The sequence below is a fragment of the Wyeomyia smithii genome, chromosome 3 (genome assembly GCF_029784165.1).
Source record: "Wyeomyia smithii strain HCP4-BCI-WySm-NY-G18 chromosome 3, ASM2978416v1, whole genome shotgun sequence".
Classification (NCBI taxonomy): domain Eukaryota; kingdom Metazoa; phylum Arthropoda; class Insecta; order Diptera; family Culicidae; genus Wyeomyia; species Wyeomyia smithii.
Window position 1 is genome coordinate 172797089 of NC_073696.1, and position 27087 is coordinate 172824175.

At 36.2% G+C, this 27087-nt stretch overlaps 1 protein-coding gene across 3 annotated transcripts in view; it reads right to left on the reverse strand.

Moving 5' to 3' along the window:
- Positions 1-4822: 4822 nt before the first annotated feature.
- The window catches only part of LOC129730176 (ubiquitin carboxyl-terminal hydrolase 15), a 91394-nt gene continuing 69129 nt past the window's right edge, over positions 4823-27087 (reverse strand). For 2 of the 3 annotated variants that reach the window (XM_055689297.1, XM_055689298.1), the window contains 6 exons: positions 25608-25738; positions 25004-25103; positions 24817-24933; positions 24549-24758; positions 5302-5663; positions 4823-5209 (listed from right to left, as the gene is read on the reverse strand). In XM_055689297.1, coding sequence (XP_055545272.1) covers positions 5083-5209; positions 5302-5663; positions 24549-24758; positions 24817-24933; positions 25004-25103; positions 25608-25738 — 1047 coding nt within the window. In that variant the 3' untranslated portion in view covers positions 4823-5082. Of the gene's footprint in view, positions 5210-5301; positions 5664-5734; positions 5923-24548; positions 24759-24816; positions 24934-25003; positions 25104-25607; positions 25739-27087 lie in introns of those variants that run through there. The other variant, XR_008728804.1, reaches the window with a different exon arrangement.

Consider the following 27087-nt stretch of genomic DNA (forward strand, 5'->3'; position numbering starts at 1 on the left):
TAGATTTGTGCAATAAAGGCACATCTACTTATATATCTGGAAATATTGTGAATTTTGAAACAAGTCTTTGTGAGATGAAACTTTATAGTACCGTTATCCGGGGTGAGATTGTGCCAAAAAATGATGCTTTTTTGATCTTAAGCTTCTAACGCACACATTTAAACAAAGAATTCGATCCAAAATACACCAATGCATCCTAGAATGTTTTGTTATCAACTACAACAAATATGGTTGAGTTACAATAAACTATAATTTTGCTAAAAATACATGAACTTTGGCTCAATCTCACCCCTTCTATGGGGTGAGATTGTGCCAAAAACAAATAGTTGAATTTAATACCTGTTAAATGAACAGTAGTGTGTCTACGAATAATCCACATGACTAACATGATGAAACAGTAAGTATAGGGACGACCATAAACAACGTGGACTATTAAGGGGCTTTAGGGGGTTGATCAGAAACTATGCACCATATGAATTATATAAAAATGTATGGCTAGATCAAATTGGTGCATAGAGTAATTAGTTGTGAGAACGTGGCTTATAGACAGTCTCTATACACATAGTGGCGTCTCCAGGTAGCCTAAAAAGGGGAAACGTTAGGACATGAAGTTTGAGAAGACTTTTCGTTTTAATTATTATGTGTCATTGACAACTGTATATTCCATTGGAGATCTTAATACCTCTGGAAACGTACCCACAACCCTCCTTCTTTTCTTAAAAGTCATCTGTTCATATAGAATTGGTGTACAAAATTTTGCTACATTCCATAAGTAATATCAATAATTGAAAATTTCTATATAACAATTGAGAACAGTAAGCTTCTCATGCTTTTAGTCATTATTTCAAAGAATACCATAGCTAGACAACAAACCTTATGCTGTGGGAACAAAAAACATACCCTATGTAAACAATGCAAGTGTTTTGATGTATACTGATATAATTTTGTCGTGAATGTGAATTCCGCACACTGTGCCGTTCAATATAGCTTGGCACAATCTCACCCCAAAAGGGCTCGAAGAGTGTACAGTTTGGAAAACACTATTTTCTGAGCCGGCACAGGTTCAATGCATAATATTTCCTCAACACATTGGAGACGACATCCTAACGTACCAACTGAGCAGTAAGTTCTTGTGATTTTTTGATCGGGTTGGTTTTCCTGGGACATTTTTGGATAACGTTATTTGCGCATGTTTTTCACCCTGTACTTTGAAACATTCTTTAAGCGAAACAGTTCACTGATATTATCTATATTCCATTTTAAGTTGTGAATAAATATGTCATGTTTCATAAAGTATTGAATTTAAGGTATTAGGTTTTGTAAATCTCAAGTAATTTAACATACAAACATTTCCCGTTTTGGCTCAATCTCACCCCCGTGGCTTAATCTCACCCCGGCAGACGGTATTTGGCATCGTTTGCCATCAATAACTCAAAACTGCAAAATTTTGAGTTGTGTCAGTATTGAATTCAACTGGCGATATGTACATGTGATTTCAAATAAAGATAGTTAACTTTTGGTTAAAGCTCAGAGCAAGAAAATATTGAATCTTCAATTCATTTGTTTCGTTGTCCTAAAAAGGACAGTTAGTTGTTTAATTTAAAATCAGATATGACGCTGATTGCATCTCTGTGTTACGCCGATAGCCGATTAACCTACGGCCGGGCGAATCGGTTCGCGCCGCTTTTCGCGTTTAGCCTGGCAGAGGCTCAATGCGCACGGCCAACACAATAGAAAGGTGTTTTCACATTGTCTACGCTGCTATTGTCTGTTATTGCTGAGTGCTGATATCTGCTGCTACTGCTGTCAACGTTGTGGACGGTCCATCCAGCTCACCTTCCGACTAATGAATGTAGCTAGTTTTCTCAGAAACACTCTTTTATAGCCGAAGGGCGCTACGAAATAGGCCACGCCTTTCTGTTCAGTTTTACCATTTCCTAATGTTCTTTAAAGGAATTATTCCACAATTCGCATTTGATTTTAGTATCCAGCGAATAAACACCGACAGTGCTCTCACACACGCAACGGTTTTAACCCGTATCTTATTGCGGTTTGTAACATCAAGCGATTTCGTTTGCTCGCTGTTGCGTGTTGCATCATGTTGCAACTTGGCAGCTGGGAGACGACGAAATTCTGTTAATGCTGATTGATTGCATCGACTTCATATTAGCTCTGCATAGTCGAACTAACTGTCTTTGTGAATCCGGTCTAACAGGGCAGTTTGCTATTCAAAGTCGGTTATGCTGATCGCAGCCTTTGCGCTGCCCCTACAGTGGGGGGTTTACTAAATAAAGTAAAAATTAGACAACTACAACAGAATTTGATTGCATCCCGCACAGAATGTCTGCTTGTGTTGACGCCAGAAAATTATTAACCTTCAATTATTTGTTTATTTGCCTTGAAAAAGGCATTTTGCGGTTCAAAATGGGTTGCTGATCACAACCTTTGAGCTGCCCTAACAGTGGAGGAATTAAGATACACGGACAACATGCACTGTGGAAGCTATTTCACATTCAGTAAATTAGACGGGTGCGACAAATTTAAATTGCTAGGATCCAACACAAAATCTTGCTTGCGTTGTCAAAAATTATTAACTCTCAATGACCTTGTTTATTTGCCTTGAAAAAGGCATTTTGATTTCCAAAATTGGATTTCCTGATGGCAATCTTCATGCTGCCCCAACATGGGGGGAATAGTATCAGTCTGGCGACACACGCTGAGAAGAACCGCGCTGCTCCTGAGACGTATTGACCAACCACAGGGCTAGTGCTGCTGCTAAGGAAGGACGACTGCTGTTGTCGCTGTCTAGAACTATTATGAGCGGCTTCGGCTGAAACAGGCTCTTATATAGGCCAAATAGTATGTTTTCACTTGCAAGGTATATTATTCTGTCGACCGTGCTTGGGAAGCAATCATATAACGACCAATCAGAGGTCGAATTTTTCGTTTTGACAAGGCTTGACTATTTTCAATAGTACAATAGTGTGAATAATAAAATTGCAATTATCTTATATTGGGAAGAATCTTAAAAGATTTTCCAATCTATTGCTGCAAGAACGAAGGAAATCCATCGAATACTAACCGATTTATTAGCATTTGAAATTGGACATATTTTTCACTTTTTTCGGTTTTAGATTTTCATTTCACATCCCTATGTAGCCGAACTTCCTGAGAGAAGTATTCTAATTCAAAAAAAAAATATATATATATATATTTTTGTATATATATATATATATATATATATATATATATATATATATATATATATATATATATATATATATATATATATATATATATATATATATATATATATATATATCACTTGAAACATTTAAACTCTTTTCTTGAGAACCGTTCGCCCATTCGTCTTGTTGACAAAGAATAAAATGTATATTTTTCATCAAGCACGTGTGGTTTTAGCTGGAGAACCACGGACAAATTAAGGAAAACGTGTATTTTCCCACGTCCCCCCCCACGTTTATTGATCAAGACAGGTATAGTTTTAAATAGTCTTTGAATTTTTTTTCGTTTCATAACTTTTGAACCACATATAAAGTTAGTTGGTTGTAAGTTTAAGAGATAACTCATTCGTATGACGCTAGTTATATTGAATAAGTCGTGTAATCTTTGAGATAATAGACTCGTTGTTTAAACAATTTAATATATAACGGTTGCTTAAGTTCGGTTATAATCGAATGAAATGGGAACGTATAGAGCAGCCGAATTGTGAAACCACTTGTTCAATCACAATTCATCAGTTAACCCTTAAGTAGCCCGTTCATCTGATATCAATATTGTTCAAATCGGTTGTGTAGTTTCTGAAATAATGAAGTTTCGTGATTTTCACATTTCGATACAGACAGACGAAGTTACAGTCCGATTACAGTTAAATTCAATAGGGTGTTATGAGGCAGCTGGACCTCTCATTCGACACTAATTTAGTGAAAATCGGTTCAGCCATCTCGAGAACAAGTTTCTTTCCATAACTTTTGAACCACACGTTCAATCTAATTGAAATTCAAAAGTTAAGGGTTTTTTAGGTACGGGCTATTTGAAATTAATTTTGTTCAAATCGGTTGCGTAGTTTCTGAGATATTGATGTTTTGTGATTTTAACATTTTTAAAAACATAACCTCTAAACTAGAAATCCGATTACAATAAAATTCAATAGCGTCTTATGGGGCAAATAGACCTTTCATTTGCAATTAATTTCATTGAAATCGGTCCAGCCATCGAGTGAGATTGGGAGAGCGTTACACACACACATACAGAAAATGCTCAGCTCGTCGAACTGAGTCGAGTTATATACGACATTCGGCCCTTTGGAGCACTTTTATACCTTTAGTTTTTTCAGTGATTGCTATACCTTTCTAGGAGAAAGGCAAAACGTACGGTTAAATAACCACAAATTCATTGAATAAAACAATTGTTGCTTGTTTTTATTTAAAACAAAATCACTTTATTTAATAATTTCTTCACAAAAATATCGCCGCGAAATTAGTGCAAAATTTGAATATTTTCTGTTCTGCCTCTAACCATAACCAACATGCGTCTCCATTAAAAAAATTCCGCTATGCATTAATATCAGACGATAGGATCTCTTGGATCTTGAACCCTCCAAAACGGCAACATACGGTTTGTAACATGATACTGCATTGCAGCCCAAGAGCAAGTTTTAACTGTCCAGTAAGTGTCATTTTTTAAATCTTTGGTATATCAGATCCGTCTCTCAAGCATTGCAGTAACCAAGCGCCTCCATCGAAAAGTTGCAGTAACCTTTTTCTTTTTAGTTCTTTCTGAATTTACTTAGCAAAATAAATAATTTGAAAATATAGTTTTACTGTTTCATTTTTCTCACTTGTTCCATTAGGTATATTCTTTTAGTACAAAATCACAGTACTTCAAACTTCATACCAATGCCGAATATGGTTTCTGTTGTGAAATACCAGTTTCATCATCTTAAACCACATATGATATAAATGATCAAACATAACAATAAAAAGCTAAATTGCCAGTCATATTTACATCACACTAAGAAGATCACAAGTACGGAACATTTTATAATCAGGTTTCTTACTTCTATCTTATTTGCATATCCACCTGCGGCTGTTCTGGAAGCATTGAGTAAAACAGAATGTACGCGGCACTGGAACAGACATCGGATACATCCAGACTAGACACCATATGATCATCAAACTTGTACCATCTGAAAGTTGATAGTATAAAACATTTATCGCAATATTTACTTTTTGTTATAATTTATATCTTATTTATATCAATCATTATGATTGAACTTACATTTGATGGATTGAATTTTTGCAAAATGCTGTGTAATGACCACTCTCCATTGATCCGTAATGATTCGATACCCCATACAGATGGTATCGACGATTTCTTAGCCTTAGATTTCGATTAATCTCCGAAGGTGCTATATGAGCTGACATGTCAAACTCCGTAAGTGGAAACTTGACATAGTTTTGCTTTTTTTTATATACAGTGGATATAGCATCCGGATCTGCGTAAAACCTTTTAAAATGGATCACTAAAATCGAAGGCAGCCGTGAAATGTCCAACTTCTTAATAGCAACTTGGTTGTCTTTACATTGTGGACAGTTCCATCCTCGTATATCTTCGCCATGAAAATACATTTCCAGGCAATCCTGTAAAACGCGAATTACATTGCGTCTTTATTCTGTCATAAATATATTAGTCATGTACTGCCGGTACCCACATAACTGTCCCATACTGATTTTTGTCACTTTTGAGTTATCATCGGGAATCGCCTTAATTGTTATCATATTTTCCGAAAATAATCTAAAATCGATACTTTAGTATGGAAAAACTTGGAAAAAATACCAAGTTGTGTTTGTCCCATATTGAAAGTACTCGCATTACAATCCCACTGCATAGCGGTGCAAACTGCAAACATATAATTTTGCTCCAGATTAGTCTACATCGGATAATTTTAGGCATATACATAGGAGTATGTCGTTCAATTAACTAAACTAATGTTGTTTTTCTGTAGAACAAACTACGTAACCGGTGATACTGCCGGTTGCTGATTGAATTTATATGTGATGAGACAAAATATGCGAGTACCTTTGAAATGTACCCGTATATTTTGTCCCATATTGTTTTTTTTTTTTTTTTTTTTTCTAGGTATATTACGTAGAACTGATTCCACCCATGGTTTTTTGTTCTCATCGTTAAACTGTTTTCAAATGAGACTACTCAATATTTGTTGTTTTAAAACTTTTTTAACGGTGCGAGAAACTTTTCCGGTTACTCTAAAGAAATTTAAAGGTCTTGAGCAACATTTTATTATTAACGTGTATCATTCTCGTAACTGAACACTAGAAATTGCTCAACAGTTTTCTGCAATCTATTTCTAACTGCATATTTCATAATGCTTTTAAATAACGATAATGTCACATGATGTTGCATATTATTGTTTCACAAATGCTTTCTTCTTACGAAAGCAAACAAGTGATGAAAATGTATAGCAACATCTTGTTAAAGCATATATTTGCTAAAATTACCACACAGTAAACAGCCATCTTCAATATAAATGAATGATAAATGATTATTGTTGGAAATATGGTTTTGTTATTTCATATTTCGCACCATTAACACTGCATATCCACTGATCAAGGTTTTCTGAACTATCGTTTCCCAAAACATTGTTTATAATTTGGCGAGTTTGAATCATAAAATTTCTTTTACAACACTTTATAAAAGGCGCGTGAATAATTACGAAATAACATTTTTTGCACGGTAAATTTTGAATCGCAGGTAGAATAACTACCTATCAGAAGCGTAAGTAGAAAAAATCGATATATTTGAGGTTTTTTATAATGTATGTAGTTATATGAATTTTCGCGACACCATCACCGAAGAGTAATGAGAATAAAGGTAAACAAATTAAATTTTGTTTCTCCTCTCTTTTCTTCCTATACTACAGCTACTATCGATGCAGATGATGATTTCACATAACACTGTTTGTTGCGTATAGGCTCCACCTCTTGCGCTTTTTCGGTTTTTTACAAGTTGAATAAAAGTAACGGATGCGAATTAGTACAATCTTTGAATGCTGCGTTGAGAGTTGCATTTGCTTCATTGCAACAATGTGTGCTGCTTGGGTGGTGCCATGAAACTGTTCTGGTCGTTGGTATTGGATGTAATTACTTAAAATAGCTGGAAATCAGAAAATTTACGGATAATATTCAATCGCCGTTTTCTCAACATGCTGTATCTCATTATGGGACAGTTATCCGGGTACCGGCAGTGTAGCGCTCGTATACAAACACCCGAAAATCAAACTCTGTATACTTTGTTACCGATCAAGTACATACTTTTTACTTTTGCGGTTGGGTATTTGTGTACGAGAGCTATATAAATAGATACCTATATTACAAGAAGTAAAAATAATATCAAAAAGTTTATTAATTTACTCTAGAATTGATTGTTATAGGATATGCAGACTTTTTCGTATTTCTATTTTAAATTTATACTTCAGCTCAATTTTTTTAATCGAAGTGAGTTAGCTAGCTTTGAGCTACCCTCATCTACTAACGAGATTTAAGCTACCCTTAGCTACTGTTGTGTATGTACACTTTTATGAATACTTCTTTGTTTAGGAAATTGTGTCATTAGAATACTAGGTTAGGGAACATATTCTAAGCACCCTAAGGAATCGTCTGTGTATTGAGACGAAATACTCGAAATGTGTTGGGTGAAATTCAAACATAAGTATATCAATTTGTTCTCTATCTTTTTCTCTATCAGCACTTGTTTCCAGATTGTAAAACTAAGTTAGCAAACCCTAACAATAATCGAGGGACACTATTCTTATCAGTGATAAGTTATCAACCCGAACCTATTTTAAGCAGTTTGCATCTGTTTTGCAGGCGAAATTTTTAGCACCCGAAGTTGTGCTTGAATGGTTGTAATATAGGTTGATTTGTTTCGGTTGATATATATTCACAGATTTCTTTGTGATTAATGGTATTTCTTATATTCGTGAGACAGCTAGATAGTCAAAGTTTTCGTATCCTTTATTAAAATTTTCGATGTTGAACAAATTTCAGGAGTTTGAGGCCTGCTTTCTTCGACTGATTAAAAAAAGCGCCACTGCTTAAACCATTCCTTACCCTACATGGGCTGGAAAGTCTTTGATCTGGCACGAAGATGGTGCCGTTTGTAACAAATTTTAACCAACATACAGTCGAAATTTCATGACATGTTTTCAACTCGTTCTCTAGTTATTGCTCTCTAAATAATGCTACTTGTGTTATTATGATTGGCATGGAAAAGTGAATTTCGTGCTTTGATAAAGCATTTCTTCCGGACGCGAAAAACTAGCGAAGTAATGGCTTGATATGTGTCACGGAACATCTGCCTCAGCTATATCAACCAACACTTTACGATTCTTTTGTCTTATTTCGTCGCGACCGTACTTTTACAGCCGATGGATCACGCTCAGTAAGGCCAAGTTAAAATCATAGTCATACCAAAGGAATGCATTCATTAATGTTTACTAGGCTGGCTCAAAACGGCTTGTTGCCGGAAACCCTTGGGGCTCACTCTTTAAATGAATGCTTAGGGTGTCAAAAACAATCATCAATACAGCAGCGACTTTGGAAAATGCGGTTTGGAGGGTGCGTATTTAGAAAAAAGACTGGTTTTTGATTTTTTTTTTCTTGGAAAAATTTTTAGCTATTCAAATTTCAATAAATGTTGTGTTTTGCAATTTCTAACGGATTCTTTAGAGTTCAAATTATAAGCCAGACTTTCTTCAAAGCATTTGCCCATTTACCGTGAGGGTTCTATTCACCGCTCACTTTTCAGTTGAAAAGTTATTTTTTCCATAACAGAACACACTGCACGAAAACTTATTTCCCCAATCCTCCAGAAAAGCGTTGCTGAAGTATAAAATATGCTATAGCTTTGTAAGGAAAAGTCATAGCGATGTGTGGTCTTCAACAAAAAGGTGTGTTTTGTATGCCCAAATGCTTCTTTAGAACAACGTTTTCTAGTAAAATGTAACTAACAAAGGTTAGGTACAAAATACTAACTTTTAGGTTACTTTTAAATAAAATACTCTGTAACTCTGTTCCCAATGAAGATAGAAATAGTTTGTTCAGCAAAGTTTCATATTTTTGCAAGTTCTAAAACTTTGCCATGGTCTTTGGTAAAAATGTGTGTTTTGTGTGCCCTAGCAATTCCTCCGAACAACACTTTCGTGTAAAACGCAACGAACAAAAGTTAAATACAAAAAACTAAATTTTAAGTATATAGATAATATACTTTATAACTTGGTACCTAATGAAGATAGGATTTTCATTTGTTCAACAAAGCTTCATATTTTTGAATTTTCTATAACTTTTCTGAATAAGACTCTCCTCTATCTATAATTTTTGACAATTTGCGATAATGCGGCTCATTTATACAAACAATTGTTCCGAAGACACTATTAAGCTAGGATGAATGTGAAAGGCACTATGGAATTAAGTTCACTTTTTGTCTTATTGGACTACTGTGCATTGGTTCAATGTACGATACTCACTTTAAACGATTGAACGAAATGTTAAAAAATCTTTTTTTCAATAAATTCAAATATTTTAATTTATACTTGGAACCCTGAACTGCCATAAAATTTTGTTAAAATTTAAGGGCCACAATTTTTTTCAAAAAATCTTCAAAAATCGAACTTGTTATTTATTATTTATTTATTATTTTATCTTCGACATATACTTCGTACAGTCAATTTAACTTATATACTAATTCTTAGTCTAAACACATATTTCGGCACACCAAAATCAAACAGGTTTATCACATCATTAAAATAAATACAACAGACATTCCATAGAGAGGTCGGAGATTAGGTCGGCGGAAAAACTCGGGTTGACGTAGCACTCGAAGGGGTGTGTTGAGTCGCAAATTTCCAAGAATGTCCGCGCAATCTATTCGATCTGTTAGCACATCAAATATGAGCATATGTTGGAGGAAAACTCGTCTACTCGACAATGTGGGCAAATCAATCAACATACAGCGGCTTTCATACGATGGTAGGTTTGTACTGTCCCTCCAGTTTAGAGATCGAAGAGCATATCGGAGAAAGCGTTTCTGAACTCGTTCTAACCGGCGCCCACACTTGCACCGCATATTCCAGGGCACTGCGCACGAACGAGCAATACAGTATCTTTGGCGTGCAAATATTGTCGAAGAATTCTAATTCCTCTTAAAAAAAACCCAGTAGGGAATAAGCTCTAGTCGTGACTGCAGAAATGTGCTCCGCAAACCCTAATTTGCTATCGACAAGCACTTCTAAGTCTTTCACTGTGGTCGTGCGGGTCAAGCTCGTTGTAGCCATTTTGTACTCGAAGACAGTCGGTGCACGCAAGCGGCTGCCTGAGATCACGCAACATTTGGTCACATTGGCTTCCATTCCGTTCAAGCCACACCATTCCAGAAGCATGTAGATATCCATTTGAAGCCAAAACAGTCAGCCTCCGTTGTGACTACACGGTAAGACTTGAGGTCGTCAGCGTACAACAATTTTGGAGATTTCAGCATCGTACAGAGATCGTTTATAAACAGTATGAACAACAGAGGGCTCAGAATACTGCCTTGAGGTACTCCTGAAAAAATCTTAAAAGGTATACAATACGTTTCACCTACCTTTACCGAAGAATTACGTCCGGTAAGGTAAGACGAAATCCATTGTGTCAGCCACTCTGGAAGTCCTATCCGCTCAAACTTTTCGACGGCTAAAGTATGTGGCACCTTGTCGAATGCTTTGGCAAAGTCAATCTAAATGACGTCAATTTGCTGCCGTTTCTCCATCCGATTTACAAGAGTCGAAACATAACTAACAAATTTGTCGTAGTATAACGCCTCTGAACAAATCCGTGCTGATCAGCTGAGATAACGTGTTTAACAGATTGGAAGAGCACATCGTGTACCATGGTTTCGAAAACTTTCGGCAAACAGCTTGATATAGAATTTCCGCGATAATTTTCCACATCGTTAAGTGAACCTGATTTATGAATCGGTAGGATCGAAGCAGATTTCCGAGCGGTAGGAAAGCACTTTTCACTCAAAGAACGGTTGAAGAGTATACTTACAGGCAAGGCCAGAGCACTTGCACAATTTTTGACAACGAATGGTGGCAATTGATCGGGTCCACAGCCTTTCGATCCATTGATGGATTGAAGTTTGAGCAGAACATCATTGGGCGAAAAGTTCATCCGAGGCATATTTAAGTCGAACTGCGGAATACTGCTCAGGTATGTTTCAGTCAAAGATGGTGAGTTATTACTTGACACACTCTGAAAGAAAGTCGAGAACATATTCGCAGAATCCAGTGGCGTAGAGGCACTCACTCCCTGGTAACGAGTGTTTTGAGGTATTCCTGTCGTTGATTTCCTATGGTTGATGTATTTCCAGAACGATTAAGGGGCAGCTTTAACGTCATTTTCAATGCCATGAATGTAATCACGAAAACATCTTCGTTCAAAGAGTTGTACTGGGCCTCTATTTTACACATTTCAGTTTTTTGTGATTCACCTCTATGTTTGAAATACCGTTTTATGGCTTTCCGGAGCCGGTTTCGAAGATTCCGAATATTTGCTTTCCACCATGGCCTAGTTGTGTGCAGTTTTCGTTTAGTTCTTTTCAACGGTCTATTCGTCCGGAAAACTCTAAACAATTCGCTGTAAAAAATATCAATGGCTACATCAACTGATCCTACCGTCATTATTCGATTCCAGTCTATTTGTTGCATGCTCTGATTCAACACAGTGAAATCACATTGATTAAAATTGAGCCGCTTTATTTCCTCATCAATGAAATTGTTATTCCTCTTAACAGTATTCCTAAAGTTGTCGCCATAGTAAAAATTGTTTATGACACCCTTTTCATTTGAAAGCGTAAGCGGTAGCCGAATATTTACACATTACCCCAATCAGCCTAGAATTTACCGTGAATATTTGACTTTTTTCAACTTTAGATAGCTACTGCGTCCATGTACAAAACTAAACTAACATGATTTGATTTTCCTTGTCAAGCGGCATCTATTGAGGTCCATTAAAGTATCGCCAAATGATGAAATTGTTATTGAATTTCATTTTAGATCGAAAAATGTTCAATTTGTCAAATGATGCCATATGGCGTCGTTGGGTTGATTCGGATTACGAAGCTGTGCTTGCAAGAGGTGTCCATTCGTTGTCAAAAAGGACTTAAGGGGTTATATACCTTTTTGGTCGAGAAAAATGAGGGAAGTTTGAAATCATTTTTAAGTGCATACCACCATTTTCATTGCATCAAAGTGATATTTTTCTCAAAGTGCAGTTTATCAACAACAAAAAATTATGTTTGATTTTGGAGTAATGGCCATTTCCCCGAAACGCTATTTTTTGCAGAGGCTTGTGGTGATCCTGATAGAGACTTAGCGGGTCAACCGAAATAAAAAAACTCATATTATTTCCTTTACGAACTAATTTCATTTTTGTCATATGACTTACATTTTTAAGTTTAGTAAAGCGGGCAATGTATGCAGTTTGCGAGGATGTGAAAATGAACGGGAATAGAAGGTGTGACTTTTAGGCTTAGAAAAAATTTTCCCTCATCCAGACTAAAGGTCACACCTTCTATTCCCGTTCATTTTCACATCCCCGCAAACTGCATACATTGCCCGCTTTACTAAACTCATATTATTTCATTAGTTTAGAAGTGTGCCGGGTCCTTGAACGATCGCTTTTATGAGTATTTTGTTTTCAGTGCAAACGAGAACGTTTTTCCCAAAAAATGCACGTTTTAAGCGCCAAAAATTGCATTAAAATTTTTTTGCGGCAAAATGTAGCTGTATGTTTCAAAAAGCGACCGTTCAAGGACCGGTGAATTCAATAACGAAAATTTAAAAAAAACCTAAATTGATCCACCTAGCGGTCAGACCCAGCCTTTCTCATTCAAACTTATTATTTGTAAAAATAGATTTACATGAACGCTTCAATCCAATAAATGTGTATTCACTTTTTTGATTTTAAAATAATGATGTTATAATAGAAGTATAAAATATGAAATTTGACGTAATGTAATGTAATAAAAGAATTAACTCTTAATTTCGAACGCGATTGCGACTTCTCATGGTAAAGGCCCATGCGATGCAATTGATGGCACATTAAAACGAATGGCAAGAAATGCAAGTTTAGCTAAAGAACATGAACATCCCATTACAAGCGCAAAAGAATTGTATGATTGGGCTAATCAGAAAAGTAATAAAAATTCATCAAAAATGTCATTTAGTTGGGTATCATATGAAGAATATGAACAAGGAGTAACAGAATGGAGCAATATTTTCAAAAAATCTAAAATAATAGCTGGCACACAAAAGTATCACTCGTTTGTTCCGATTTCAGAAAATAAGATACAAACGAAGCTGTTTTCAAAAGATGACGAATCATTTACTTATGATGTATATAAAATATAAGGTGAAACTAGTTCTGTAAAGTATCTATGTCATAAAAAAATATGTTCCTAAGATAATAAAACTCGAAAATAAATATTTGATTTTTATATATATTTATATCACTTAGAACATTTAACTCTTTTCTTGAGAACCGTTCTCCCAATCGTTTTGTTGTCAAAGAATGAATTGTATATTTTTGATCAAGCATTCCAATGAACGTATGGTTTTTGCTGGAGAACCATGGACAAATTAAGAAAAACGTGTATTTTCCTAAATTTTAATAATTGTTCGAGCTTAAATTAGAAATAACTCGAAAACTAATGCCTTTAGAATGTTAACTACCAAGAGCTTATTGATTTAAAATGACTCTCTGCATCTTTTAAAATCCTCAGAATACAAATATTTTGAAAAATGTTTGAATTCGAATTTTCATAAAAAAATTAATCTACCATAAAAAAATTATTTTTCATTTCTCCATCCTGGCATTTTTTTAAAAGTTGCGTATTAACGTCAAGTTTCTTTAAAAAAAAATTAAAAAAAAAATCAACTCTTTTTTTTTAAATTGAAATTTAATGTTTATTTTTAATTTTTTTGTCACCTCAGCTACTCAACCAGGTGAGCAATGTCTCTCTATCTCTCTCGAACACCTTCTCCAAGGTTTGCAAAAGTTCTCAGGGTTTTGAGGTTACTCTTGAGGTTACGTTTACGAACACTAGCCCTTTCAAGGCTTTTCTGGTTTTTAACTTTACTCGACTAAACTGGTCTGGGCTTATCGAGCGATCAATCTGCAATGGCTGACGATAGCTCGCCAATATCGGATGTGCCTGATGATCCGATGATCTTCGCCCCTGCTTCGGGTTTCATCGGTTATGGTTATAGCATCGTTGTTCTAAATCGAGGTGTTACAGCAGTGCGATATTCTCATGCCCCCTGTGGTAACTTTAGCAGTTATCACCGACGGCTTCTAACCGAAACGGTTACATTATCCCACACTCCTTCGATAATAAATTGTTCTAAATTTATTTTCACGAAAGACAGTTAACCGCAAACCCATCACAGCAACAACTCCATGTTTGATTTAAATATCGCAATCTTCTTATAACAATCCATACAAACAGGTGTTTCAAACAAACAATCACGCGAGGGACGTTTTTTGCTGATCCCATAAAAAATTATAGCAAAGGTGGGAATCTGTCTTAACCTTTCCATGTCAAACGAGAATAACGGATTCCGACTGCTGTTTATCTCTCTCTCTTTCACTACTCAACATTTAGTTTCCTTTCACTAGCACACGCATCAACATCCTCAGGTTGCGCTGTCATGTAGTACGCCATGCGGTATTTAGCTAACAGATTGTTCGACCCATGATGAAAATTATGGAAATAAAGTGTATATTTACGAAATGTGGCTGAAAAAAGTTACTAAAATTTCAGTCGGTGTCAAATTACAGTTGTTACTTCAATTGAATACGGCGTTCATTAGAATTTGGCATCTAAGTTGACGTGGCATTTATCTGTTTTTCTTCTAGTGAGCCAAAATAGGTGTAATATTCCACTGACCAAACCATTTAGTTGAAAGGATGTTTATAGACACATCATGGAATCGGAAAACAAATCGGTTGTTGTCGGAAAAATGTTGTGAAAGTTTTGTCTTTCTCTCTAAGCACCGAGAGGGTAAACATTCAACAGAATCAATTGCGTATACATCATACAGTGAACACAAAATTACTCGTTACATATCTACAACGTCTTAATTTCAATTTTTTCTAAATGCTCGAGCTAATTTCTATTTCTTTTTTTTTTAGGTTATTGATTCATCGATTCTAAAATAATTCATTAGTTTGGTCCTGGTTTCAGGTCTGCCGCGGAAAATATACCGATGTTTTTCCCGTTCGCATTCGCGAGTTCGTACGAACTAGTTCCTCGCCGCGATAAAACGGTACACGGAGTATACGCGGAACCGAGTTTCGCATTGTACTTTTCATTAGCCGATGACAGATGAAAGTTGCGTTTTAAAACCCGTTGTCCTATTTTATAAATCGAGGCCTTAACAGGAAATCTTAAGTCGTATCGAAGTTTATTCTTATTGTAGCTTTTTTGTATATTTTTCTTTACAATTTCATAGATTTTACTATCCAAATTCTGTTCCTGTTCGTCGCGTTCGGCATTCGAAATTATTCTAGTGTCACAGTCAAGTTTGTGCTCCTCTCCCCGTGTAATAATTTCATGCCCAAAGACAATTCGATATGGGGTAAACCCTGTCGACGCGTGAATAGTGTGATTTAAGACATGCTCAATTTCAGGTACACGAGAATCCCATGTCCGTTGATCAGCTTTCACACATGTTCTGATGCATGCGTTGATAGTTCTATTCAGCCTTTCTGCTGGATTGGCTGTGGTATCTGGAATTCGTCCAGTGCTGGACTCCGTAACCATCTAAAAACTTTTTGAAATCTTTGGCCAAAAAACTTGTGGCGTTATCCGAAATCAAATATTCGGGAACTGAATATCGTCTAAACCATAGATCTTCAAGTATGTGTATGGTTATTTGCGATGAAATTTTCTTTACAGGTTCCAATAAGCATAATTTGGAAAATAAATCTATTATAACGAAAAGGTGAGTATTTCCGGTTTTACTTCGTGGTAAAGATTGTATATAGTCGATTGCTATAATCTGGAAAGGTTTTGTTGTCAAACGAAGTTGACCCATCTCCGGATTTTGCGAAACATTACTCGGTTTGGATTCTCGACAAATACTACAATTTTGTATATATTTTTTTGTATCCCTAGTCATGCGAGGCCAGAAATAAGATTTTTTTAAACGATCGAGAGTTTTCTCGAAACCTATATGCATCTGATTATCATGTTCGTGTTGCAGTACTTTGTTTCTGAGTTCATTCGGTACACATAACTTCCACTCAAAATGAAAATCCAAAACTTCATTTTGTTGAGGGATGAATTTAAAAAGTTTCCCCCCTTCAATTTTGAATTTATCTATTTCATGCGGGTTTACGGAGACCTTGGCAAATTGGTTTACATACCAACTATCGGTATTATCCATTTGCATTTCCTCCACGGCTCTAGAGAGTGCATCTGGGATAATATTATCTTTTCCTCGCCTGTGTCTTATTTCGAAATCATATTGTTGAAGCTCGATGCTCCACCGACTAAGTCGAGAGCTCGATTTCCACTTTCCCTGCATAATGTAAGTGAGTGCTGACGAATCAGTGATAATTGTGAAGTGAGTTCCCTCAATATAGCAACGAAATTTTTCTATTGATGCCATCACCGCTAAGCCTTCTTTTTCAGCGATTTTATATCTTTGTTGTGCCGGGTTTAGTTTTTGCGAAAAATACGCTATAACTTTCTCCCCTTCAGGAAAATCCTGTGTAAGGATGCTGGCGATAGCTTGGTCGCTCGCATCTGCTTGAATGCAGAATGGTAAGTTGAAATTTGGGTTAGACAGGACCGGTGCAGTTATCAGACTCTCTTTAATTTGATTAAACGCCTGTTCAGCCTCATTGGACCATACTACCATTTTCGGTTTATTCTTTAAAAGATTAGTTAGGGGTGCGGTTATGCTACTGAAATTATGCAGGAATCCCCTGTAGTAGTTCGCCATGCCCAAAAACCTACGTAAAGCTCGTATTGACTGTGGCCTCTCGTAATTGATAATGGCCTTCACTCTTTCCGCGTTCGGCCTCAATCCGTCTCGGGAGAGTATGTATCCCAAATACGGTAATTCCGGAACACAAAATTTTGATTTTTCTAAGTTTATAGATAAATTCGCTCGTTTGCGTGTTTTGCGACTTCCCGAAGACTCTCCAGATGCTCTTTAAATGTCTCACTGACCACAACGATGTCATCGAGGTAGATGAAAACACCTGGTTCCAGTTACCCGTAACTGAGTACTTCATCCATCAATTTAGCCAGCGTTGCCGGACTATTGACCAACCCGAATGGTAATCGGGTAAATTGGAATAGCCCTTTCCCCAATACTGAGAAGGCAGTATATTTTCTCGAGTCCTCGTGTAAAGGGATTTGCAAGAAAGCTTGCGACAAATCGATGGTACTCAAAAACTTCCACGGACCCAAGCGACCCAAAATTCGGTCTTGATGCGGAAGAGGATACGCATCTCTTTTCGTACGTTCGTTCAAGCGCCGAGCGTCTAAACAAAGACGTACCTCCTCTGAACCCTTAATTACTGGTACCGTTGGCAGGCACCAATCGCTTTTTCCCTTCTCTAAGACTCCTTGACGAAGCATTTTATCTAACGTTTCGTTTATTTTATTCTGTATTGCCGGTGAAATTGGATATGGATTTATTCTGATCGGAGGTTTACTTTTATGTTCTTCCTTCAACTCTATGTTGTTCCTTCAACTCTATGTATGTTCTTCCTTCAACTCTATCGGTGTTTAATCATGTTTGTGCAATCTAGAAAATCATTATTAGCAATTTTGAAAAGGGATTTCACTTGTTCTAATTCTTTTTGTTGGGACTCAGTGAGTAAGAAAACTTCTTGGGGTAATTCTAATACTTCAGATGTTGTAGAAACGGAAGGTTTTATACCAAAAGCTTCCCAGAAATTGTGACCTAAATAAAGTTGCTGCATAAGACTTGGGGCTACTAAAGTGGCTATAATTTTTGTCTGATTATTAAAGGTAATTGGTAAGTTCACGTAGCCGATGACAGGAACATTTGCTCCGTTCGCTGTTTTAAGAGCTACTTCACATTTATGCATCTTAAGTTGTAAAGCATCCATCAACTTTTCTCCCTCAGCTCCCAGAATAGTTTGATGTGCTCCACAGTCAAGCAACCCTGTTACTTTGAAACCCATAATATCAATTATTGCATGCGAACGATTATCTTCTGTGACATTTACAAATAGTTCATGTAAGCATGAGCTTTCCCAATAATCAGAGTCTGGTAAACTTCTGAATCCAAGTGCAGAGAGACTTACCTCTACTTCATTTGATTGAGGGCATCCTTCAGACGGTGGATCAGCATCCCCTCCTACGCTGATTCCGTCTCGTTTTTTGTACAAAAAGGACAGAGATGAGTTTGAACGTTGGAAAAGCCGCAACGTTTGCAAAATTTTTGTCTTTGCTCCGGACAATCCCCAAAATGATGACCACTTTTCCTACAATTATAACACGTTCCAATTGTTGGACGTTTATAATTTCTAACTAAATTTTGCAGTGTACCGCTACTGCTACTTTCCATCGGTTCGTCATATTTCTGTTCCCTTTCTTCTGTATTTAATTTCTTCGCTTCATTTGGTACATTTTTGTTATTACTCTGGTATCGGGGATTCAGATTACTATTTTGAAAAATTCGAGTTTCATTCATGTTTTGGGTTGGTTGTTTGTTATACTGTTTCTGATACGTAACTATTTCTTCTATCTGATTACTTTTCCGCCGACCTGGGTTTTCCATAGGTCTTCAAAATAAATACCAATTATTTTCATCTACTAACCGTCCATATTCTTTTAATTTAGCAAGATTTTTTTTTAATTTTTGCGCCAGTTAGAGCGTTTTTATACTCGTGACGCATATTACACCAAACAATTTGAAATTTCCGTTTGGACGAGAGTTGAGATTCCATAGACTGAAAAGTTTTTTGAATGTCATGGTAGAAATCTACAAATTTTTCCCCTCTTGCTTGTTTCCTAGATGATACCAGCATCTCTAGCTGATAATCAATATCAGGAGGCAAAAATTCCCTCTTGAGTTTCCTTTCCAAACTCTTCCAGCTATGAAAATCACCATTTTCAATCCCATCGATTAGCCAGTCTTTTGCTCTACCCGAAAAAAGATGTATAGCCGAACGAAAATGTTCTTTCGCGTTTACCTCTTCTGCTACACAACGCATCTTAATTTCTTTAAGGAATTCCATAAGTTTTCGGACATTATCGCGTCCGTCATATCGGGTCTCCAATCAGCTACCGATACACGTTTAGTTGTTCTAGATTCTCGATTTTTGCGGGAACTATTATGTTTCTTTTTCTTGTGTTTTCTTCGAAGCCAATTTTCTGAGCTGTAAGACTCCGTTGTAGTGGTCGAGCTGTCACTAGTTTCATCCGAGCTATGAGTACCGGATTTACTGTTACTATTGCTTCCACTACTACTCGAGCTGTTTCTGTTTGATGCTTTTCGTTTTTTCGATTTTTTCCGTGATTTACGTTTTCCTTTTTAACATTTTTCCTATATTCAGATTCGCTGCTACTGGTAGTTTTGTTAAACTTTGAAATTTCCTTGCTTTCTTTATTCAAATTATTCCCTTGTTTTATGTGTTTCCGAGGTTTCATATCTGTAGCTTTGATCAGCTTTTCCAATTTTGTTTTTATAGATTGCGCGTATTTGTCCTTAAGAAGTCTCTTCTCATCTTTAAGTCCATTTTCTTGTTTCTTTTCTTCCTTTTTGTATACTTCCTGCTTTTGTTGCATATCTATAATGAACTCTCTGAACAAACCAATCATTTCTCTCCAATTTTCCTCCTCTCCATTTTCTAAACCAGCAATTCTCTCAAGAAAATCTTTTTATTTGTCTCTTGGGTTAATATTTTCTAAGTTCAAGTCAAAGTTTGTTTCTGATTGGTCTGCAATCTTTTCAGACTCGACTTCTTCTTGTTCCGTTGCTTTTTCAGTGTTCACATTTTGATTGTCTATTTCTCTTCCAGATTCTGATGTTTCTGATGTTCCTTCTTCGGTAAATTCGTTATCCGAATTGTTCTGTTTCTGATTTCCACGCATTTGCTTTATTTTCGCGTCAATACTTTTTTGTACTTCCTTTCTAACTTCTGGCAAGTCTGATAGCAAGGTGATAGCTCGTATACAGAGATCTTAAATTCTTTTGTAAGCCCGTTAACAATATGACGTATTTATGTGCATCGCGCATATTTCGTATTATATCCAAACGGTGCATATAATGAATCAATCGCGTTTGTAGTTTTTGTTTTTCCCGCGCGTTTGGCTTAGATTTTTCCATGAGCAACGTAATTTCTCTAACATTCTCTACAATCGGTTCTATTTCTTGTTCAATTTCTTCTGACGGCACTCGAAAATTCATCTGTGACGTATTCAACGATCTTTCCTCTTTTAATTTATCTTTTAATTTACGACGTTTGATACTGTCGTGTTCATTCATCGCGAACGGTATTTTTCTAATAAATAGTTCAAAATCCAATTCCTCTTTCAGAAGATGATACACATCCAATGACTTATATCGAATTTGATATTCCATTGTTATGAATCTTTTAGCTTGAGCGATTATAATAAAAATAGAAAAAAGATATTGAGATAATTTACAAAATATCTCAAATGAGACTAATTACAAAAAATTAGTTCGGGAGCCTTTACTAGCAACATAGTTCGAATACATTGTATCATGGACGACAATCTTTTAGCTAAATGTTATTATGTATTAAATTTTTCGATTACATTATTCGGTTACAGCATTACATGCAAAATCAATCACCTATTTTGATATTGGAATAATGAATCAAGACCCATTCCCATCAATTTGTTCCAATTTTAAAACTAAGTCGCAAAAATACGTTTGTTTGTTTGAACCAGCAGTTTCGTGGACCGTTCAAAGTGGATTCAAGCATAAATTATGCTTCGCGCACTAGTAAAACCGTTACCGATCCGATATCTGCAATCACTTATCGAACGTATTGTCAAGGGGTTGCAGAACAACTTCAATGTCCCAGTTATCACCGCCCTCTCTTGTCTTCTAATAATCGCTTTTCTTCGTCCTCCTGCTATTCTTCTACCAAAAAAAATTTCGCGTTGGGCGCCAATTGTCACCTCAGCTACTCAACCAGGTGAGCAATGTCTCTCTATCTCTCTCGAACACCTTCTCCAAGGTTTGCAAAAGTTCTCAGGGTCGGCCGACATGACGAAAATAGCAGTTGGGTTTCACATGCATTCTATATTTACGATATGGGGGGCTTAACCTGACTCTACTCTACCACGTGGCATTTTTGTCTTAACTAAGTACATGCATTTTTAACTTAGGTCTAATCACATGCTAGTTACATACAATATCTCCGAAGAACTCTGCTACCGATGCTGGCTGCTCTGTAGCTCGGCAACCTATGCCGTCACGTCGACGATATCGCTGTCTGCTGGCTGTTTCCGCAACTCTCCTCCTCCCAGGCCGTAACCATTGGGGAATTCAGCGAACCTTCGCCGTCCCACGGCTCGTTCGCTCGTCTTGCTTATTGGTCCGAATCCAAATGACTTCGCTGACTGACGTACTGTCTACGCTTGGTGTTGATGGTAAAGATGGCGTAGCTTGTAGGTCGATCGCACGGAGGGCTTGCACGTGGCCAATGTACTACCCCTGCAACGAAGCGATATTGCAAATTCTGGGTCCTGATTCACTCTCCTCATTTGATCTTTGAGGTTACGTTTACGAACACTAGCCCTTTCAAGGCTTTTCTGGTTTTTAACTTTACTCGACTAAACTGGTCTGGGCTTATCGAGCGATCAATCTGCAATGGCTGACGATAGCTCGCCAATATCGGATGAGCCTGATGATCCGATGATCTTCGCCCCTGCTTCGGGTTTCATCGGTTATGGTTATAGCATCGTTGTTCTAAATCGAGGTGTTACAGCAGTGCGATATTCTCATGCCCCCTGTGGTAACTTTAGCAGTTATCACCGACGGCTTCTAACCGAAACGGTTACATTTTTGGTCAAAAAAATTTTTTTTTGTACAGTGTATATTTTTTTAATGATGCATTTTTAATTCCCTGCAACTCATTCTCAGACAGTTTTTCTATACAATCAACGGTTTCTGGGCTACAATGCTTCGAATAAAACCTATGCCAAAAGGCATACGCCCTTTTAGAATGTAACTCATGGGTGTAAAAAATCGCTCCATCTGTGGAAAATGCTCAGTTGGCTGAGCCAAATACGTGTGCAAAGTTTCATTCAAATCAAAAATGGTCGATATTCGACCATCGGTGATTTGGCGCGATCTTGCTCAAGTGCTTGCCATACCTTTCTAGGAGAAAGGCAAAAGGTTAAAAAAAATATTAATTAGGAGTAAAATATTCGTGCTGAAGAAATAGCGAAATAAAAGAAATGACTTTGAATTTCGTACACATCAATCACGAGCAATACCGGGAACGTACGAATAGCACAATACCAAATTTAAATTTTGTTGAGGCCATACATTTTGATCAAAGCAGTTACAGTTTTAAATAGTCTTTGAATTTCGTTTCTTTTCATAACTTTTGAACCACATATCAAATTGCTATGAAATTTCTTACTTGTGAGTTTGAGAGACAACCCAGGGGAACCTATAGGAAAGCCGAACTTTTCATTTGACACTAAGATTGTTGAATTTAGTCCTGCCATTTTTGGGAAAACGAGTGAATTTGAAAAGTCACCGGAACATGATTATTTTCACAATTTTTGAACCACGTGTTTAATCACTATAAAATTCATCGAATAACCTTAAACTAGCCCGTTCATTTGATACCAATATTGTCCAAATCGGTTGTGTACTTTCTGAGATAATGAAGTTTCGTGATTTTCATATTTTGATACATTACAGACAAAGTAAGAGACCGATTACATTGAAATTTAATAGGGTGTTATGAGGCAGCTAGACCTTTCATTTGACACTAATTTCGTGGAAATCGGTTAAGCCATCTCTGAGAAAAGTGAGTGAGTTTAAGTAGTCTTCGGAATATGTTTCGTTTCAAAGCTGGATTTCACATTTTTAAACATAACAGGCAGAGTAATAGTCCGATTGCAAAAAAAATCAATAGGGTCTTATGGGGTAATTAGACCTTCCAAATGACACTGATTTTGTGGAAATCGGTCCAGCCATCTCTGAGAAACATGAGTGAGATTAAACACTTTTCAGAACACGTTTCTTTAAATAACTTCTGAACCACACGTTCAATCTACATGAAACTCAAAAGTTAAGGGTTTTTCAAGAAGCCCGTTCATTTAAAACCAATTTTGTTCAAATCGGTTGAGTAGTTTCTGAGATAATGATGTTTCGTGATTTTCACATTTTTAAACATAACCTCTAAACTAAAAATCCGATTACAATAAAATTCAATAGGGTTTTATGGGGGAACTAGACCTCTCATTTGCAATTAATTTCATGAAGATCGGTCCAGCCATCTCTGAGAAAATCGAGTGAGATTGGGAGAGCGTTACATACACACACATACACACACACACATACACACACACACATACAGAAAATGCTCAGCTCGTCAAAGTAAGTCGATTGATATACGAGATTCGACCCTTTGGAGCATTTTTATACCTTTGGTTTTTCCAGTGATTGCTATACCAAAAAGATGAAGGAAATCGGTTCAGTAGTTTTCCCGCAATCAGGATCACGGCAAAGTCATTTTTCGAAAAATACTATTTCGAGATAATCGCGTGTAAAGTTTCAAGTTTAGCTTATACGGCCGTGGCGAGGCGCGTTGCATATCGCTCTAACTTTTTTCCTATTGCTCAGATCTTTATGAAAATTTGTGAAAATGTTCTCAAGATGTTGTACTTGAAGATAATGCAATAAAAATTTTCTCGGTTTTTTGAAAACTAAAAAGGTATATAACTCCTTAAGCATGGGTTTATTCTCAGTCTCACCACTTACACTTCCTTTACGCTGAATTGGGTCCTAAAGCTATACCAATTTTTATATATCATTTAAATAAGGCCGTATTCTGAGCAAAACGTGATTTTAAAAAAAAAAATTCATCGTATTCCTTCGGATTTTTGATGAGGAATTGAAAACTGCTCAAAATGTCTTAAATGACATTTCGCCTATGTATATGGAAGAACTGTACTGTACATAGATGAAAATAAATCTTGATTAACGTGAAAAGCAAATTCGTTAACGCATCGCAAATTTCAGTCATAAACAATTAACATAGAACACGTGTGGGAAAGAGAAAATGATGACCCAATCTCACTAGGCGATGACAACAAGCAAAGAATATTTAATATTCTTTGCTACTAGGTAGTTGTCAAGATGCTCGTTATATAGTCCGCTCGTGGTCTAATTCATGGTTTTTTTATTAAAAAAATGGAAAACTTACATTCAAATGGCATCTGTTAGCGTCATTGGGCAGTTCTAGGCTAAGGTTTGAAAAAGATTCATAAGTAGCGCTCTCTTTTCCGCAACGTCTACATTTCACTGTACTTTTAATTTGCCCGTAGAACAGCTGAGAAACGTAGCTTTCCTTTCCTTTCAAGTATTCAACCCACGCTTTTTCCGACGGTGGAAGCTGGTCTAAACTAGTTTCAATCTATACAAAAAAAAAATGTATCAAAATTATTCAAACTCAAAAACGCAATACTTATTACCTTCATTGACACAGTTTGCAGATCAGAATGAAGCCAATCCATTAAAATTGTCAAAAACTCATGAGAGTCTTGCTGCTCAATTCCTCCAAACTGTCGCTCATATTGTCCAACAACGTACTGATATGGAATAAATTGTGAAAAAAAATTAAAACTTATTTAGATGTACTTAATTTTGTTTAGAATTTACCCTGAGATTTTTACTTGCAATACATTTGTATTTCCCTGTCCATAAAGTCACTATCACGGCGGCCACCTCTTCAGCAATTCTGCCTTGTGTTTTATTATTTCTGCGAAGGTCGAAAGTCAAATTGCTTTTGTTAATTTCTTTCGCTCTCTTGTGACGATTGTTTGAAAATCCATCCGCACAGATCAAAATATTTCTATATTTCATATATTAAAATAATTCTATATTTATATTTTTTTAAATAATTTCAACCTTTTATTTTTAATTGAATCTAATTAGACACTATTACAAATTTTGAAGTAATCTATTATTTGTGTTTTTTACCGCTTTTTGAAAAAAAAAACTAAAAGATGGGTCATGTAGATGAAGATTTAACGAGTTCAACAGAATAAGGAAGATATAAAAATGAAAACGAAGAAACTATATTCCAATACGATTTTTATTCGCATTTTTTTTTTTGAAAAAATACGAATGATAAAGAAAAACCAACAACTTACCTATCAAAAGACTAAGGAAATTAAACTATACTTTTGCCAAATGTAAAATTCTTTAAAATGCTGCAGCTGGCAGAAAATTGTTGGCCCATGATATATAAAAAAGTATTTACCCGTTGAGGTGCTGTCTGAATAATCCTTCAGTAAAATATTCTGTTAGAAATGTTGAATTGCTAAGGCATTGAAGGATGCTATTCATATAACATGTATTGCCGAGATTTTTCAGTCCTGTCAATCCGCGACCCTGAAATTTTAAAAAAATATTAAAATAGAAAACACACACATAATACTATAATTTATGATTGGAAAGTACACGTGGAGTATAAGAATCGAGCGCAATGGAGAATTCGACTCATTTTGTAGCTTTCGATTTTGTATTTAGGAGTACCACAGAGAACGTTGCGAAACGATTCACGACTTTTTTTTAGTTCCATCGAACATCTTCAGGATATAATGAACAAGTCGCTGCGTGCATTCGTGCGTTTCCAGTAGAAGAAGATCAATTTGTGCTTAGGAGGGGACCCTACTATGGAAGGTCGAAAAATCATGAAATTTCTGATTTTTTTTCGGAGGTTTAGAATAAAGTGGGGTATTCGGGTATTTTGGCTATTGATTAAGGTACACTGCGACTACCGCGAGACTCGAACCTACGATGACTGGCTTATTAGGCCAGCATCGTACCTCGAGACCATCTGGGAGAATATTTGTTCCAGGCAAAAGAATTTTCTGAAAAGTAATTTTCTAGAAGAACGTATCTGTTTTAGCATAGGCTTTATTTAACCCTATCCCCGCGGAATGATAGGGTTTCCCTCGATAAATGACCTTCAAACTCTTCTTACTCAGCAACCACATGCACAATTTGCACAAACTCTATTGTAAAACAAAGATCGATCTGATCTCCAACCGTTTTAAATAGTGCCATAGTTCCAATGTTATCAAATTTCTATTTTTACAGTAGAATTAATTGAAACTAACTTAAATAAGATTAAATATATCATTAAAATTTTCCTAAGTATAAAAGTACCTCGTGACGATGGGATTTTAAACATTTTAATTGAAGTTCTTGAGAAATTCTCAGAAATTGTTTCAAAATGAATAATTCTCCAAATTATGGAAAAAAATACTAAAATTACTCAAATTTTAAAGCAGGCTTAGAAACCAGCTGAGGTTTCAAGTTGTCGACCAATCAATTTATGATGATACGAGGACGAGCATTATTCAAGTGGAACTGCTCTTCTATACATAGAAAAAGCATTCGACAGTGTTTAGCACGAAGGTTTGGAATACTATGGTATCCGGGGCTCTGTTCAAAAGCTATCTTTCGGGAAGAACCCAGTATGTCTCAATAAACGGTATGGAAGGTTCAAGAAAAGCAATTATGGTTGGAGTTCCCCAGAGGAGCAATATAGGACCCTTACTGTTTTTGCTCTATATAAATAATCTTGCTAGACTTGGTAAACCTAAATTATTTGCTGATGAAACATCTGTGGCATACGCCGCAACAAACTTTGTTTGCTTAGTTAAACAAATGAGTAAAGACATGCAAAAACTTCCAATGTATTTTAATGAAAACCTGTTGTCTTTGAACCTTGG